Source organism: Sus scrofa, chromosome 16 (assembly GCF_054392235.1).
Source record: "Sus scrofa isolate SSC_HxYL_T2T_F1_AM1 chromosome 16, Sscrofa_HxYL_maternal_Yorkshire_Landrace_v2.0, whole genome shotgun sequence".
Taxonomy (NCBI): Eukaryota; Metazoa; Chordata; class Mammalia; order Artiodactyla; family Suidae; genus Sus; species Sus scrofa.
Window position 1 is genome coordinate 35624920 of NC_139398.1, and position 18492 is coordinate 35643411.

General features: G+C 48.4%; 1 protein-coding gene across 4 annotated transcripts in view; it reads left to right on the forward strand.

Annotated features, from left to right (window-relative positions):
- The window catches only part of EGFLAM (EGF like, fibronectin type III and laminin G domains), a 203776-nt gene that overhangs the window by 155358 nt on the left and 29926 nt on the right, over positions 1-18492 (forward strand). For all 4 annotated transcript variants that reach the window (XM_085002112.1, XM_085002113.1, XM_085002114.1 and 1 more), the window contains 4 exons: positions 5581-5706; positions 6813-7056; positions 10951-11062; positions 15667-15783. In XM_085002112.1, the coding sequence (XP_084858238.1) occupies positions 5581-5706; positions 6813-7056; positions 10951-11062; positions 15667-15783 (599 nt within the window). The remainder of the gene's footprint in view (positions 1-5580; positions 5707-6812; positions 7057-10950; positions 11063-15666; positions 15784-18492) is intronic.

Genomic DNA, 18492 nt, shown 5'->3' on the forward strand with positions numbered 1-18492 from the left:
TCTCTACCTTGGCATTCCCGTTACCGTCTTCAGCCACAGCTGTTTCACTGTCCCACCTCCCCACTCCCACTAAACCTTTTTCCAGGGGGCCTTTCGTTACTCAACCCCTCCCACCTCATCGCCTTCATTAGATTATTTCCGGCTATTGGACTCTCTCTGAACTCACATTCGAGAATACTCAGCAATCTCAGCAAATTGTTGCATTCTCTGGCCCAGCCTTTTCTTATTTCCGCCCCAATTCTCAAACCTAAACCACCACCACTCATTTTTTCCTAGTGCCATCTTGGGTGCTATAGACCCAACCTACCAAGTTATTGGAAACAAGAGGTCTGCAGTGGCTCCGAGTCTCACCATGGCTTTTCACTCTTACTTTCTGCCACTCAGTAAATACTTATTTAACTTCCTGCTTAATGCTGGTCACAACACTGGGTTCCGGAGATAAAGTAATGAACAAGACCGACAGACAGGATCCCAGCTCATCCCTCATCTACCTGCTACAAGGAGAGGCCAAATTAATCAAATAATCATCTCAGAAATAAATGAGTACAGTTTCCAAGTAAGTGTTACAAAGGGGAGGTAATGGGGAGTTCCTGTTGTGGCTCAGGGGAAACGAACCTGACTAGTATCCATGAGGACACAGGTTCAATCCCTGGCCTTGCTCAGTAGGTTAAGGGATCTGGCATTGCCGTGAGCTGTGGTGTAGGTTGCAACACAGCTCGAATCTCCAGTTGCTGTGGCTGTGGCCTAGGTTGGCTACAACTCCGACTGGACCCCTGGCCTGGGACCTTCCATATGCTGCAGGTGTGGCCCTAAAAACACAAAACCAAAGAAGGGGGGGGGCAGTGATAGTGCAACACTAGAAAAATAGGGGGATTTATGGGCCAAGGGTCAGGAAAAGCATTTTTGAGCATGAATGTGAAATTGAGATCCGAAGCAAGAGTAGGGCTTAGAAAGCAGAGACAAGAGAGAAGTGCATTCCAAGCAGAGGAAATGGCTTGTCCCAATGGGAGTGTAAGGGGAAGGCAGGTTCCATGAACTAGTTTGTGTTTTGAAAAGATCCCTGTGACTACAGCGGCTCATAAGACAATATCTTCGGCTTTGGTGGGGGGGGCATGTTGATCAGCAGAGAGGCTATGCAGTAGTTCATTTTAAAGACGATGGTGGTTTGATCCAGGGTGATAGGGGTGGCAGATGTGACAGATCTTTAGGAGCGGAAATAGAGAAGCCTCATCATGGGGCTGAATGGGGAGACAAGCAGCAGGGAGATGGCTCATTGTCCACTGTCTTAGTATCTTCCACTCCGCCCTCTCTTCCCTCTTTGGGAGCCCGATTTCTCTCCTGCCGCTCACTTCATTATCTTGCATAGACCAACACAAACGCGGGTCTGCAGTGGGTGTAATGTCAATAGAAGATTTTTGGTTTATTGATGATGAGGTCCTGCTCGTTCCCTATAAATACGATCTTACACCTCCTTCTTCCAACTCTCGGAGGTGAAAGTTTTCCTTCTCTCTAAAACTAACCTATCATCTATGCTCTGCACCCATCCTTCCCTCCGTCCCTGGGATTTTGCTGCCAAGATTGTCTCTTCCCAATAACCCCAGGGTTCTGACACCTTTGTGTGCCATTGACCCTGTTGGCAGTCTGGGAAGTCTACGGACCTCTTCTCAGAAGGATGTTTTCAAATGCAGACGGTATACATCATAGGAAACAATTATTTTGAAATGAAGCTATATAATGAAGTTTCATTTTAATAGTAATGTGTGTGCTTCTTTACATTAAAGAACGGAATCCTTTCATGGTGGGTGCAACAACTACCATGTTTCCAAAGTAGCGATGGGCATAAATGGTATTTTGAGATTTCTGTAACAAAGGGAAAGTGATTCACCCCATTCTCAGGTCCACTGGGCATAAATCATGAGAACTGCCAATACTGGCGGTTCATGACCTACATTATTAATTGAAGGAACAACTCGAGTTTGTTAGAGATCATGGAATATAAAGATGAATGTGTTTCCCATCAAAGTTCAGCGACCCCCTGCTCTAGCCTATTCACCTCTGCTCCAGCTTCAACCAGAGCCCTGTTTGCGGAATCCTGGACCCTTCCAATTTGGGAACCCTGGGAACCTCTTCCCTCTCTTTCAAGACCTGACTCCAGCACCCCTCCGGCCCCCTGTCTGAACCTCCTGTGTTGGGGTTCTGCCTTCCACCACTGTCCTGAAGCTGTGAGTGGTGCTCTCTTTGCCCACCCCTCCTGGAGCTCTCGGCAGTACTAACTTGACTTCCCTCTTTGCTCCTGCTCCTCCCTGAGCTTCTGGGAGCCCACCCTGTCTGGTGGTCCTTTGTCTGTTCTCCCTTTGCCTTCTCTGCCGGCTGCTCAACCCTCAATGGTTCCCTGGGGATTCCAAGGGCCCTTCCATCCCACCCTCTCTCAAAGAGCCCAGAACCCATCTTTCTTTCTTTCTTTTTTTTTTTGGTCTTTTTGCCCTTTCTTGGGCTGCTCCCTCGGCATATGGAGGTTCCCAGGCTAGGGGTCGAATCGGAGCTGTAGCTGCCAGCCTACACCAGAGCCAGAGCAACAAGGGATTTGAGCTGCATCTTCGATCTACACCACAGCTCACGGCAACACTGGATCCTTAACCCACTGAGTGAGGCCAGGGATCGAATCTGCAACTTCATGGTTCCCAGTCAGATTCGTTAACCACTGAGCCACAACGGGAACTCCAAAGAGCCCATCTTTCTTGCTGTCAGGGTCCCCCACCCCCACCGCCCTGCTGCTGCTGCCCCTCCCACCCTCACCTGTGTGCAGGAGCCCTTCCTGCCGTGGGGATCAGCAGTGGACATTTCCACCACCCCCTGACGCTTAAGTTGAACAAAAGCCAACTTCTCCTCTGCTCCACAGGAACCAAGTCCTGTTCCGAGCGTCCCTCGTTTCTTTCCTCCTGCACTCTCCTTTCAGACTTCCAGCTAGAAGCCTGGAGATTATGCTAGAGTATCCTTGACCTTCAATCTCTAGGGTGAACTGCCTACCCCTTGCCCTTTATCTCTTCTCTTTTTTTTTTTTTTTTTTTTGGTCTTTTTGTCTTTTCTAGGGCCTCACCCATGGCATATGAAGGTTCCCAGGCTAAGGGTCTAATCAGAGCTGTAGCCTCCAAGCCTATACCAGAGCCACAGCAACACCAGATCCAAGCCGCATCTGTGACCTATACCACAGCTCATGGCAACACCGGATCCTTAATACACTGAGCGAGGCCAGGGATTGAACCCACAACCTCATGGTTCCTAGTCGGATTTGTTCGCGATGCGCCACAATGGGAACTCCTCTCTCTCTCTCTCTCTCTCTCTCTCTCTCTCTCTCTCTTTTTTTTTTTTTTAATGGCTGCACTATGGCATATGGAAGTCCCCAGGCCAGGGATTGCATCTGAGCCATAGCTGCAACCTACACCACAGCTGTAACAATGCCATGTCCTTTACCCCACTGCACCCAGCCAGGGATTGAACTCATGCTTCCTTAGCAGCCTGAGCTGCTACAGATTCTTAACCCACTGCACCAGGGTAGAAACTCCTGTACTGTATCTCTCTGATTGTTCACTTTCTCTCTCTTTCCTCTGCTCTCACTGTCTCCAGCCCATTTTCTTCCCCATAGGATTTCTCTCCTCTTTCCCACCCCCATAACTCACAATCTATCTTGCGTATTGTATGTAGCCAGCACACTCTTGCTGAAACACTGCTTTCATCAAGTAAATAATTCTGGCTGGTTTTCAAGCCTCCACCCCCTCCTCCTACTTATACCAAAGAGTTGCAAAGCAAATTTGTAAAATAATTTCTTCCATGTGTCTCTAAAATGACCCAAGGACCCCCCATCTTCCTGTGGGACTAGCCCTTCTCTGAGAAAGACTCTCGCCCACAGAAGGTGGTGGAATGTGGGTACTTGTGAGAGGCTGGCTCTCTAAAGCCAAGTCAGCCTCTGTGTGGAGGCTTGAGTGCTGGCCATGTTCTCCGGACTGTGGCTGGGGAAAGAAAAAAAAAGACCACCGATCACTTCTGCTTGAACTTCCAGTGGCCCCCAGCTGGAATTCACAGAGGCCAGCCCACCCGGCTGGAGGGCAAGCCTTATGGAAGGGCTGTAATTAAATTCTGTTATCAGCTCTTGAAATCCATCTCCTCTCCTGGGTATGCAGTGTGCCCAGCCCTTCTCCCTCCTCCGAGGAGGCTTTTGCAAAAAAAAAAAAAAAAAAGACTGACCAGTTCAACCAACACAGATGACTGATGGGAGAGGATAAGAGACTTACTCTGCAGAGGTGATACAATCATGCCAGCAGGCTGCTTCCTCTCACGGGAGGCAGCTCCTGGCTTGGAGACCATGGAGTGTAGACCTGGATCCCTCATGACTCGGTCAGAGATGCACCCCCTTCGCCTCCACCCCTCACCTCTGTAGTGCTGGGCCTGTTTGTGGCCCAGCTGTTTTATTTATTAGACACAAGGAGAAAAGGAAGAGCCAAGATGCAGCAGAAAAGCAGCCCAGCAAAAGTCACTCTGTTTGTTTTCACTTCGTCTGGTGACCTGCACTTGAAAATGACTATGTGTCCCTATCTAATTTGTGTTTGGTAAAGAGAACTAACCCACCTGCTGTTGAGCCTTTCAGCAGTTTTTACTTCTGGTCACCTTCCTGTCTGTCATGAGATTGTATCTTTAAGCTTCGAAATAGGGATTCTGGGAGTTCCCTTTATGGCTCAGTGGTTAACGAATCCAACTAGGATCCATGAGGATCTAGGGCTTGATTCCTGGCCTCGCTCAGTGGGTTAAGGATCCAGCATTGCCGTGAGCTATGGTGTAGATCAAAGATGCGGCTCAGATCCCGTGTTGCTGTGACTGTGGTGTAGGCTGGCAGCTATAGCTCCGATTCGACCCCTAGCCTGGGAACCTCCATAAGCCGAGGGTGCGGCCCTAAACAGCAAAAAAAAAAAAAAAAAAAAAAGGATTCTGGGACCCTTCCCCACCCTCCCTTCTCCTGCTAAGGTGTTAGGGAGCCCTCCCCCCGGTCCTTCTCTAATTCAGACAGAGTCGACAATCAAGGTCAAGGCCAGCTAATCAGCTTAGACTTGGCCCCTCAACGGCTTCTTTGCTTATCTTGCTTGCCTCAACTTTCAACCATCAAGGTGGGTAGCACTTAGGCAATTGGGGCCACACAAATGAGAATGCTTTTAAATAAACACTCTGCTGATATTGGAGGGATTGACACACACTCTTGTGGGGGGAACAGTGAGATGGATTAGAGCAGAAACAACGCCGTCATCCCTGTCAGGGGTCCTAAAATTGCCTGGTAGTTTATTATTGGATTTACTGTGTCCACCGTGTTTTAAAGCTTCCCTGTGGCTCTTCATAAAGAATAAGGCGAAATCGAGTTTAAATGAAGGGCTGGTGCAACTGATCCTGAAAGCGGGTTTGCAGTTGTGCAGAGGAGCAAATCCATATGGGTGGGGCGTGAGCTGTATTTGTTCAAGATTGTGAGCTGTTGGGTGTGGTCAGTCTTGCCCTGGTTCACATGCCCTGGCTTTGTGGTTCTCCTTGTTCTGTATTTAGGGGAATGCAGCAGTGGGATCTGTGATGAAGCCTCCTGCATTAATGGTGGCACCTGCACGGCCAGCAAAGCCGACACCTACATCTGCCTCTGTCCCCTGGGATTTAGAGGTCGGCACTGTGAAGATGGTGAGAAAGAAACAAGTTGATGGCGCTGTCTGCATTGTTAATTCTTGTTGAGGTCATTTCTCATCGATGTACTTTGAGCAAGGTCCCATAGATTTTGATGGGATTAACATTGCTTTGCTGGGAGGGATGGGAGGATCTTTGTATTTATTTATTTTTTACCAGGTTGGAGCATCTTCAGGTGGTGATGAACTAGCCAAAGACAAGTTCATTTTAAGATGTTCTTGGGCCAGGCTTTGGTGGGCTCCTCCTGACCCTCCCATAACTTTGGGGAACTCTGTGTGGTTTGTATCAGAATTTGAAGCATTCACAGCTCATGTTCCTTAGACTATCTGACAGTTTCAGAGAAGATGTTGGAGAGGTATGCACAGTAATATTAACAAAACAGTGCTATTTCTTTTTCATTGTACTTTTCTGCTGAATTGTTCCACCTCTCACTACAGTATATATTGATTATATATTATGAGTGTATATACTCACATATGTATATATACATGTAAATACATATGTACATACCAACACACACATAAGAATAGAAACTTTTAAACATTTAAAAGATTTTGGAAAACCAAGCAGGGTTGACCACATTTTAACTTTTCTACCAGTGATTCAGTTTTGGCCCTAAGACACCATCCTGGGGAAACGTTTTTCTCACACTGTATAATCTCAAATCTCTGGTCACCTAGACAAGGGCATTGTGAGTCAGAACAAGCCAAAGCTAAAGCTGTTGTGTATCATCTTCATATTTCCAAAGCATAACATAATAAAGGTTGGTCCTTGCTCACATCCCTGCAGGTCGGTGGTGGGAGGGGCTGGCTCTGCTCCACACAGTCATTCAGGGATTCAGGTGCCTGTGTTCTAGTGGCTCTGTTAGGGCTTCGGAATCCTCCACTGATTCCTACATCCAGCCAGCTGGTGAGGAAGAGTGAGTGGACAGAGGGACGCTTCAGAGGCTAGACCCGGAATGCTGTGGACTGCTCCACAGTTCCCCTGGCCAGAACTCAGTGACACCACCCACCTACCTTCAGAGCAGCTGAGAGGTAGAGCTTAGCTCTGACCAGGGAGGAAAAGAACATGAGGGATTTCTAACCACGTGCTTGTTTTTTCAGCTTTTACCTTGACCATTCCTCAGTTCAGAGAGTCTCTGAGGTCCTACGCTGCCACACCCTGGCCACTGGAGCCCCGCCATTACCTTTCATTCATGGAGTTTGAGATGACATTTCGGCCAGACTCAGAGGACGGCGTCCTCCTGTACAGCTATGACACGGGCAGCAAAGACTTCCTGTCCATCACCATGGCGGGGGGCCATGTGGAATTCCGCTTTGACTGTGGCTCTGGGACAGGTGTGCTCAGGTAAGGGCTGAGACCGTCAGGGGATCCCTCCCCTCAAAAGCCAAACAACAATCACTTTGGGGAAAGACAAATTGGTCATCTACCAGTTGGCTCTCTTTCTGTCTTCTGTACACAGTTATCTTTTCTGAAGCCTGTCCTCATTCCTCCAGATGACATGCTTCCTAGAGACAATGCTCTCCTGCCGGCAAGGTTTCCTTTTCTCAGGTGACTCCCCAGCAGGTAGTGACTCTCTGGAAAACTGGGCTGGCTTCAGATGGGGGTAAACCATCTTCCATTCACCTGAGATCATGCAACCCAATCAACAGAAACTTGATAAACTGTCCATCAGCCCCTTGCTCAGAGTGTCACTTGGTGGGTACTTGGCCAATATATGACAGCTAATAAAAAAAGTCCTAATAGAAATTTAATGTACAGAAATGTCCTTGGTGACCCAACTTTATTTTTTTAATTTTTTTATTTTTTTTGTCTTTTTGCCTTTCCTAGGGCCGCTCCTACAGCATATGGAGGTTCCCAGGCTAGGGGTCGAATTGGAGCTGTAGCCGCTGGCCTACACCACAGCCACAGCAACGTGGGATCCGAGCCGTGTCTTCGACCTACACCACAGCTCACCACCACGCCGGATCCTTAACCCACTGAACAAGGCCAGGGATCGAACCTGCAGCCTCATGGTTCCTAGTCGGATTTGTTAACCACTGAGCCACGACGGGAACTCCAACCCCACTTTAAACTTTAACTTTCCTCTTGCATTATTTCTTAGGTGGTAATTAGTTACTTAGCATGGCTCTTTCTGTTATCCATAGATAGAAACTGACAGCCAATCATGGGCACTTGCAAAGACCCTTCCCTACCACTGTGCTCGGGAGGGCTGTGTGATGGCTGGTTTCAATAGCATGAAGTTTCAATAGTTTACAAGTTTCTCAAGTCCTTGCTGGTGTCTGCAGACTTGGTTCTGGGTCGTCAAAAATGCCTTCTGTTCTCTAGTTGGTGCTCTTCATCGATTCAGCAGATCCGTGGTTCCTGCACAGTGTGGCAGGATCTCTGTGAATCCCTCAGAGCCTGCAGTTGGGAGGCGCAGATGTTTTTCTTAGTTGTTAATGTCTCCTTCTGCTTACCGTGTTCTAACCGGGGTAGTTCTTACCTTGGAGCCGGAGGCCTGCTCATCTAACGCAGACCTACTTCTTTCCTCCATTTGGCGATTTCTACTCTTTTTGAAACTCACTGGCGTGTTTTGTTCCATGGCGCCCTGCAGCAGGAAATCAGTTAGTCTTTGTTGTTGTTTTAAAGGAAATTGTCGGCACTCGTCGGCTGTATTCAATCACAATGCATATTGCTGGACTGTCATTTCTAGAAAGTGTTTGTTGGTGAGATGTTGCAACAAGGCATTGCCCTTAATTGCTGATCATTTTTCATAGCTGCTGGGAAATACTTGCTGCCTTAGGTTTCAACAATTTTTTTTTTTTGGTCTTTTTTTTTTTTTTTTGTGTGTGTGTGTGTCTTTTTAGGGCTGCACCTGCAGCACATGGAAGTTCCCAGCTAGGGGTCAAATCAGAGCTATAGCTGCCTGCCTACACCACAGCCACAGACAGCAATGCCAGATCCGAGCCACCGCAGCTCATGGCAACACCAGATCCTTAGCCCACTGAGCGAGACCAGGGATCAAACCTGCTTCCTCACTGATACTAGTCAGGTTTGTAACCCACTGAGCCGCAACGGGAACTTATGGTTTCAGCAGTTCTTAAAAAGGACAGTTCATTTTTGTCCTTAAGGCTGAAATTCCTACACAGCAGTGATGCCTCCCTTGAGGGATGGACAAACATTTTTGTACCTTTGGTTAGGCAAGACCATCCTCTGTCTTGAGACAACTTTGGTGGGTATTTCATTGATTCAGTTTACATATGATTACGCAAAACAGTTTAAGCACTTCACTTAGAACCATTTGTCAAGTTGAAAAGGGAAGACACCTTATCCTTTCAAATGGCCTCCTCCTGAACAAGAAATCATCAGGAAGGGCCAGGGAAGGTTGGGGCTTGTCTGCTCTCCTCCTGCACAGACTGCCCCCTGCCCCTGTCCCTCTGCTGTGGCAGCCCCAGCTGTGGGGTCACAGACACGTGGAACCTTAGAAATCCAGCCTTTCTCTCTTTCATAATTCTGTGCTCATTTTGGACAAGAGGCATTTAAAAAAAAAAAACTTTTTTTTAAGACATAAGTTATTGCTTCCCAGCCTGTCAAGAAGGGCTCCTGGAAAAAGGAATTCTTGAGTATTAGGTATGATAAATAGAAGCAAGAGCTCAGAGTTTCTCAGGGACTCTGTTCCCCTGTGTCATCCCCTCTCCAGGGTAAGTGACAGCAGCCTTCATGGTTAGTGTTTCTGATGGCCCTTTGGAAGATATTTATTTTGAAAACCATTTCAAAGACCTCCCGCTTCCTTGAGACCATTCAGTGAAAGACTGAATGACAGGAAATTGTGGGATCAGCCAAGTCATTTTACATTTAGGAAAAAAGGATAAGGCGGTCTGATTTATGATGAACTTGATTCAAAACTCGAGACAATTGAAATGAGCTCATGATGGCCGTGATCAATATCACTGTGCTGAGGGAGGCAGCGTATCGACAGGGAATGACCTCGGCAGGACAAGAACAGGCTCGGGTGCCGTTAGTTATTACGGAGATGGGCTGCTGAAAGAGAGCTTTAGTGCATATTGATTGAGCCAAGGTGATTAAATTCTAATTGCTAAGGACAAATCACAAAAGCATTTGCCAAAGCAAAAAAACCAAGTGAGGGGGTGGAGACCTTTCAATAATTGTGCCCCTTGGTATTCCTGATGGGTTTCTAAAGATGATCCAGGATGAAAAAATAATTGGGAGGTTCCGTGAAGGCCAGGAACTATGTATAATCGTTAGAAACACACTATAAATACATCATTAGATTCTTTTTGCACACCTGGCTGTAAAATGTAAGGTGTAAAACTCCTATCAATATCATTTAAACGCCAAATGTTTTAGTCTTGCATTAATAATTAAGTTTTTTAAAGCACCTTTAGTCCTTTTCACAATATCAGATAATTTGGAATCTGTCCCCTTGATTATTTTATTATAAAAAATTTCAAACATAAAGAAAAGTTGAGGAGTTCCCATTGTGGCTCAGTGGTTAACGAATCCGACTAGGAACCATGAGGTTGTGGGTTCGATCCTTGGCCTCACTCAGTGGGTTGAGGATCCAGCGTTGCCGTGAGCTGTGGTGTAGGTTGCAGACACAGCTCGGATCCCGAGTTGCTAAGGCTCTGGCATAGGCCAGCAGCTACAGCTCCGATTCAACCCCTAGCCTGGGAACCTCCATATGCCATGGGAGTGGTCTAAGAAAATGGTAAAAAAAAAATTGAAAGACTTGCACAGGAAACACCCTTTTACCCACCACTTCTGGTCTACAGTTAATGTTTTGCTCTGTTTGCCTGTTTGATCACCTTATATTCCCCCATCCCTCCATCCATCCATCCATCTTATTTTTTTATGTATTTCAAGTGATGCTGCAGACATCAATGCATCAAAGAATCTGTTTTACATCATAGACCATTTAATTTTCTCATCTTCCAAGCTTGTGGGTAACTCTGATCGTGTTTTACCCTCATGTCACCGCTCTTCTTGCAAACCAGGCTAATCTTACCCACATTTCAGGCTTGTTGTAAGAAGTAAAGTGATACATGCGGCACTCCTCCTGTGAAAGGGTCCAATGAGTGGAGCGAGCGCTGCTGTGTTTACTAAGGAGGAGTGACGCTTTTCTCTTTGCTGAACACAGTGAGGTGCCTAAAGTTGGCGCATTTCATCAGAGCCGGGTTTCAGGACGTTATCCATGATGCCAGCCCTGCTAACCCATGCTCAGTTTCCTTCCTTCAACAGGAGTGAAGAGCCCCTCAGCCTCGGCCACTGGCATGACCTGCATGTGTCTCGAACAGCGAGGAACGGCATCTTACAGGTGGATAAGCAGAAGGTGGTGGAGGGGATGGCGGAGGTAAGAAGGACATCGCCTCCTGATGGCGGGTGTGAGCGGAGTTGCTGTCGCCTTCCTGCTTGGAGGCTAAGGCAGCAACAGAATGGTTGTACACCTGGGCTCCAGGGCCAGTCGGCCTGGGCTAAAGCCGAGTTCCCCACTGGGCGAGTTATGTAACTTTGCTATTCCTCAACTGAGCGGGGATGATAATAGAGGCCTCACAGAGTGGTTGTAGGGATGAAGTGAGCTACCAGTGCAGCATTTAGATAACTGCCTCTCACCTCCTCACCTCCCTGCCATTGTTCATGCCACCACATGAGGAAGGTCAGAACACAAGTCCAAGGTAGGGCCCGTGATGGGAGGAGGTCAGTGAGTTTCACACATCTGACAAGAGCACAGACTCTGCAGCCAGCCTCCTGGGGTTCTGTCTAGCTCTTTCCTTACCAGTAGTGTCAACCCGGACCAGTAGCTTGACCTTCAAGCATCTAAAAAATGGGGATAATAGTGTGAATCATAGTGTCGCTTAATTGTGAGAATTAGAATCACTGTATTTATGAAGGACCACAGAACCTGGCATATGGTCAGCGCTGTGTGGCTTAACGAACTGTTAATTGGGTACTGTCATGACCTCAAGAGCTCAGAATTTCCACTCAGGCTTATCACTTCCGTCCCTGGTTTTATTTCCAAGGTCGCTATGCTGTAGGTCGCAGATGTGGCTCAGACCTGGCATTGCTGTAGCTGTGGCGTAGGCCGGCAGCTGCAGCTCCGATTAGACCCCTAGCCTGGGAACTGCCATATGCCATGGGTGTGGCCTTAAAAAGCAAAAGGGGGGGGGGGCGGTGCATAGAATGGAAGTCCTGCTGGTACAAACCAGAAAATCACAGCGGACTTTAGTGCAACAAAGGATTAGAAGCTCTCAAGTGCAGATCTGACGTATATTGACTTAGTAACAGAAATGCAAAAAAAAGCATCATATCTCTCTGGACCTTAGGTACCAACATCTGTAAAGTAGTAATAAAAGCTTAGGGTGGGTGTGTTTGTAAACAGCAGGGTTAAGGCCTTTGATTACAAATAAGATATTCCGCAGGACGCAGTATTTACTGTGTGATCCTACAGTGAAGAGGAGGCACAGTAATAAACCACCCCCCCTCGGGTTCTGTTACAGCCAGAGCAGGGAATGAGGAGTAGACAGTGTAGTGGAGCCAGTGTCATCCCTTTTGGCTTTAAGAACAGATGGAGGAGTTCCCGTCGTGGCTCAGTGGTTAACGAATCCGACTAGGAACCATGAGGTTGCAGGTTCGATCCCTGCCCTTGCTCAGTGGGTTAATGATCCGGCATTGCCCTGAGCTGTGGTGTAGGTCTCAGACACGGCTCGGATCCCACGTTGCTGTGGCTCTGGCGTAGGCTGGCAGCTACAGCTCCGATTCGACCCCTAGCCTGGGAACCTCCATATGCCGCAGGAGCGGCCCAAGAAATGTCAAAAAGACAAAAAAAATTAAAATAAATAAATAAATAAAAAAGAACAGATGGAGATGCAAGCTATTGCCTTTGGAATGGATAATCAATGAGATCCTGCTGTGTAGCACTGGGAACTATGTCTAGTCACTTAGGATGGAGCATGATAACATGAGAAAAAAGAATGTATACATATACGTGTGACTGGGTCACCTTGCTGTGCGGTAGAAAATTGATAGAACACTAAACTAGCTATAATGGAAAAAATAAAAATCATTATAAATTAAAAAAAAAAAAAAAAAAAACAGATGGAGCTGAGGATGGAGCTGACTGGAGGACAGCCCACCTGGAAAGCCATGTAAACAGGCAGGAGGGAAGGCATGGCTACTCGGGGTGCATTGGAGGGTGCTTCTTGCCAGGCCACCCTGAGATGGGGCAGGAGGGCCCCAGCTTTGATCTCAGTGAGTCCAACCTTCATCGGAGCTCCCTTGAGGGGTTTCTGCCCCCCTACCCCCAACTCCAGCATTCCATGCCATGTTCAGAGGTGTGGCTGCCAGGGGCGGCAGCCTTGGAGATGGGTAGGGACAGAGATCAGAGGACACTGCTGGGGGCTAACCCAGCCCCTCTGGCTCCAGATTACACCAGATTGCTCAGCCAGCTGCACTGAGAAATACCAGCCGCTCAGGTTGAGCCGAGCCATGCAGACTCCGAGGTGGGGTGGTGCTTCTGAGGGTTTCAGGAAACCCTGACCAGGGGCTTTGCTCAGTTTTCCCAACCACTTCCAGCTAAACCAAAGTGGCAGATCCAGGCCTGGAGCGCCTCATTTTGGAACAGTTCCCCCCACCCTGTTGCTATTTGCTTCTCCCCTGCGGTTCCTCATGGGTGTGACCACTGCAGCCCTGCCTCTGGTCCACAGGAGGAGGAGGGTGGCGGGGGAGGACTTGGATGAGCAGCTCAAAGGAACAAGCTCTCACCCCAGTGAGACCCCACCCAGTTCACTGGATACAACCAAGTGACTCAGAGTTTCTTCCAAACAGCCTGCTTCTTGGAAATCCCTTAGACCCTGCTGCCTTCCTCCTTCCCGTCTATTAATTTATTTTCATGACAAGATGGAGATGGGCGCCTGTGGGTGTGCACTGGCGGCTCCTGCCTGCTTCTCTGTTCCAGCGGGGCCACGAGAATTCCCAAAAGCCCTTATTCGATGACCCCCCTCCTTCTGGTAGTGAAGTAATAAGAACCCTCAAAGCTGCCTGAAGGTTACTGGTGGAAGGCAATTCCATCTGTCTCATCCAAGACCTCTCTGCAGCCACCTCAATGGACCCAGCACTGGGAGCACCCCCCCAGAGGGAGCATCCTTCTCTCTGCTCCCCTGTCTCCCCTTCTCTGGTCCAAGCAGACCCTAAATCCATTCTCCTCCCTCTGGCCAGTGATATTCCTAAATTACAGACCTGACTCTTCTCTCTCCTGCTTAAAACTCATTGCTTTTGGGGTAAAGTGCAAATGTCTATCCATGTATGATCTGGACCCTCTTTGCCTCTGCCTCGTACCTACATGTCCAAGCCCTGGGTCCATCTAGGTTCAATAGTTCTAGCTCTTCCTAGTCCACCCTTATATATGTCTGGGGTAGAGAATGAGACGACCCCTCCCGGCCAGGTCACCCATAGGCACCCCGACACACCTCACAGGGCTAACCCACTGGCCCATTTACTTGTCTGCATCCCCCCAGTGTAAGCATCTGGAGGGCAGAGACCTGCTGTTTCTGATTTACTGCTGTTTGTGCAGCACTTAGTACCCAGGACGCAGTCGATGCCCAATAATATTTGTTAAATAGTTGAAAGCTGTTACTGTTTGTATTTCTTTTAACTGTAAATCAAAGGAAACAATAACTTGTGTTACCCAAAGTATGTGTATCCCCAGAGATGTCAGATTGTAATTTATCTCTGTGTGGTATCTTTAGACACTTTTAACCTTTTGCTTGAGACTCATGTTTGGCAGTTCCCCTTGTGGCTTAGCGGGTTAAGAATCAGACTAGTATCCGTGAGATTTCGGGTTCAATCCCTGGCCTCACTCAGTAGGTTCAGGATCCAGAGTTGCTGCAAGCTGCTGTGTAGGTTGCAGATGCTGCTCTGATCATCCCTCATGGCTGTGGCTGTGGCTGTAGTGTACATACGCCAGCAGCTGCAGCTCCGATTCAACCCTAGCCCAGGAAATTTGATATGCCGCATGTGCGGCCCTAAAAAGAAAAAAAAAAAAAAAAGACTCATGTTTGAAGGGGATTAGGTGTTAAATATCACACACAGCTTGTCATCTGGCCCAGCTATTGGCGTTTAGGCTGTTGAAATGACCAGAAGCAGGGGGGAGACTTTTCGGATTGACAATGGGGATTTCTCCGAGAACCTGGAAACATTTCTCTGCCCTTTGGATTTAATAATAAGGAACGCCTCCCACCTACCATGCCTTCCCTTTCTCTGGGCCTAAAGACATTCTGTCTTTACCCATCAGTGAACATCACAATAGCTATACCATCCTGGAATGCTGATCATGCATCCAGCTCTGGGCAAAGTGCTACATCAGTGGGATCTCAGCCACCAGAACAGGCTAGACTGTGCTGTAGTCAGGCACACAGAAGCTCCAAACAGCAGCAGCTTATAATAAGGGTTTATGTCTCACTCACGTTACATGTCCATCAGTGGTCAGCTGCCAGCTTTAGTCTGAGACCCAGGCTGAAGGAAGAGGGGGCCGGGGAGGACGGCAAAGTGAACCACTCCTGGCTCTGAAAGTCTCTGCCCAGAAATGAGTCACTTCGCTTCCACTCATGTTTTCTTGACCAAAGCAAGTTACCTGGCCCCACTTGAGATGGACAGGTTAAGAGGCAGTCTTCCTGCAGGGGGAGGAGTTCTGGGGATGGAGCGGTCTACCGCACTCACTTCCTTCTTATAGATGATGTAACTGCGTCTCGGAAATGTCATGAGATGGACTGGCCGTCAGACAGGTGGTAAGGAGCCATGCAAAACAATGCAAAGGTCAAGCCGATGTGGAGCCAAATTGTCGCAATGAGTCTTAAAACTGTCTTTGCCATTTGGTTCCTAACAGGGAACCAAAGATACCTTTGATCGTCTTAACCATCTCTTCTGAAGTTATGCTCTGCTTCATTTTCAATCTCTTGGCAGGGAGGCTTCACCCAGATTAAGTGCAATTCGGACATTTTCATTGGTGGGGTACCCAATTACGACGATGTGAAGAAGAACTCGGGTGTCTTCAAGCCGTTTAGTGGGAGCATCCAGAAGGTACAGGCTTCCCTTCCTCCTGTGTATTGTGTGACCTTGACGATGGAATTGAGAATTGTGATCAGTGCAACCTACTGCACCCGAAAGCAAATCTTGAGAGAATCTTAACTTTTTTTTTTTTTTTTTTCCTTTTTAGGGCTGAATCTGCAGCATATGGAAGTTCCCAGGCTAGGGGTCAAATTGGAGCTGCAGCTGAAAGCCAAGCCACAGCCACACCAGATCCGAGCCACATCTGTGTCCTACACCACAGCTTGTGGCAACGTCAGACCCTTAACCCACTGAGCTAGGCCGGGTATTGAACCCGCATCCTCATGGGTACTAGTTGGGTTCTTAATCTGCTGAGCCACAATGGGAACCCTGAGAAAGTCTTAACATTTTTAAGATTTTATTTTTTAATGCTCATAGCATCACTTTCCAAGCCTGCTGTTTTATAACATCTGTCCTGGGTCTATGCCCAGCAGACCTTCCATGAATACAACTCAGTGAAGATGCTTTTTTTTTGTCTTGATAGGGCCATGCCTTGGCATGTGGAAGTTCCCAGGCTAGGAGTCTAATTGGAACTGTAGCAGCCGGCCTATACCATAGCCACAGCACGCTGGATCTTTAACCCACTGAGCGAGCTCAGGGATTGAACCTGGGTCCTTATAGATACTAGTCGGGTTTCTTAATCACTGAGCCACAGTGGGAACTCCCTGAAGATGCATTTTTTTTATAACAAATCCACTAGAAGTTCCTGGGATTGGGTGGGGGGCGAGGGGGCAGGAACTGGCACCAGGTGGCTGCAAACACCTCTACAAAAGGAACGGAAATGAATGGAGTCTCCTAGTGACTCTTGCTTCTCTTTGGGGTCACTTGATTTTTGCTCAAGGCCAGAACCAACTGTACTCCTGCCTCCACCCCACCCCCACCCCCACGATTTAGCAGTTGTTCATCAGTCATGTAACCAAACTCTTAAGAACATAAACGTAGGAGGTCATGGCTCAGCAGTTAATGAGCCTGACTAGTATCCATGACGACATGGGTTTGATAGATTTAAGAGTCTTTCCAGGAGTTCTGTCGTGGTGCAGTGGTTAACGAATCCCACTAGGAACAATGAGGACTCGGGTTCGATTCCTGGCCTCGCTCAGTGGGTTAAGGATCCGGTGTTGCCATGAGCTGTGGTGTAGGTCACAGACACGGCTCAGATCCCGCATTGCTGTGGCTGTGGTGTAGGCCGGTGGTTACAGCTCCAATTAGACCCCTCACCTGGGAACCTCCATATGTCGTGGGTGTGGCCCTAAAAAAGACCAAAAAAAAAAAGGAGTGTTTCCATAGCAGTTTCAAAAAAAGCCCACTCAGTTAGTAAGAGACAGGGCGCTGACCTCATTCATATCTCTCTCTTATTCCTTCTCTTGCTGCCCATGGTCTCTCCAGTCATGAGAATATGCTCTGTCTGCATCAGACACGTAGGCTGACTCACAAACACAGATTCCCAGAGCCACTGCTCGCTGGGGGAAAGGGATCTGAAGAAAAGCCCATCCGGTTCCTGGATGTTGGCGCCCTCTTGTTTCCCTTGAGCAGCCAGTGGTGGAATGTGAGCCCCGATCCTTCTCAAACCTGAGGTGAAGTGGGGACGAGCTAAGGGGATGGAGGGGCAGTGAGAGAAGGGCCTGTCACAATTTGCACATTCGGGCTCTAGGAAGGGTCCCTGGGCCGTCCTTCTCTGTATCCCCATGTGGGTCCCAGAAAGGGGTCTATGCAGTGTTTCCTCACTCTGGTCGGCTTCCCTTTGTGGCCGAACGGTGACGTCAGTGACACCTTGGTTCAGACCCTTGGCCCCTGCGAGTGGGATTGGCCATGTTTCATCACAGGTTTGAAATTCTCACTTAGGAAGCAAGCCAAGATGCCAAGAGGCTCACCTGCCTTCTCACATGTCAGGCTTTGCCCCCTTTTCACATGGCACACACAAGCCTTTCCTCCTCCCTTCCTGGAAAGGCCCCCTCCCCTCCCAGGGACCCCGTCATGGGCTGTGCCCTGTCCTGCTGTGGATGGCACCCTTCTTGGCTTGGTCAGGTAAACGGCTCCGTCTCACAGCCCTTTACTTGCAGCAGGAAGAGGGGGAGATTGTGGAAAGATCCTGGCTTTCTCTGGTAGCTTCTGAGATTCAGGTCTGGGGAAAAGTTGTCTCCCAGCTCTCCTGACACTCTCCCGCAAGCAGGCCAACCTGAAAGTGCCATTGCTAACCTCTAAGGACCCCCGGCACGGTGGAGGGTCCCCGAGGAGAAGTTCTCTCTGTCTCTGAGGTCTGCAAAGCCTGCAAGACATGAGAGCACCAACAGCTCAGGGCCAGTGCACACTCCAGTCCCTAGTGGGGGCCCAGCAACCTCTCCCTATAATTCATCAGTTTTACCAAAGCCCTAGTGCGGGGAAGTGGGGTGAGAGCAAAGAAGTCTCTCTCTCTCTCTTTTTTTTAACTTTTTTCCCCCCTTACAACAGGCACTTTTATTTTTATTTTTTGTTTATGTTTTGGCTGCCCTGCAACATACATAGAGAGTTTCCAGGCTGGGGCAGGGGGTGGGGAGGAGGGGGTGGGGATTGAACCAGCATCCCATTGCTCCAAGAGGCCTCTGATCCCGTTGCACCACGGTGGGAATTCCAAAGGACTCTCTTGTCCTGGTGAACACCACAGCAGTGCTAAGAATGTGACCTGCGTGGCCAGGTCTTCCGGAA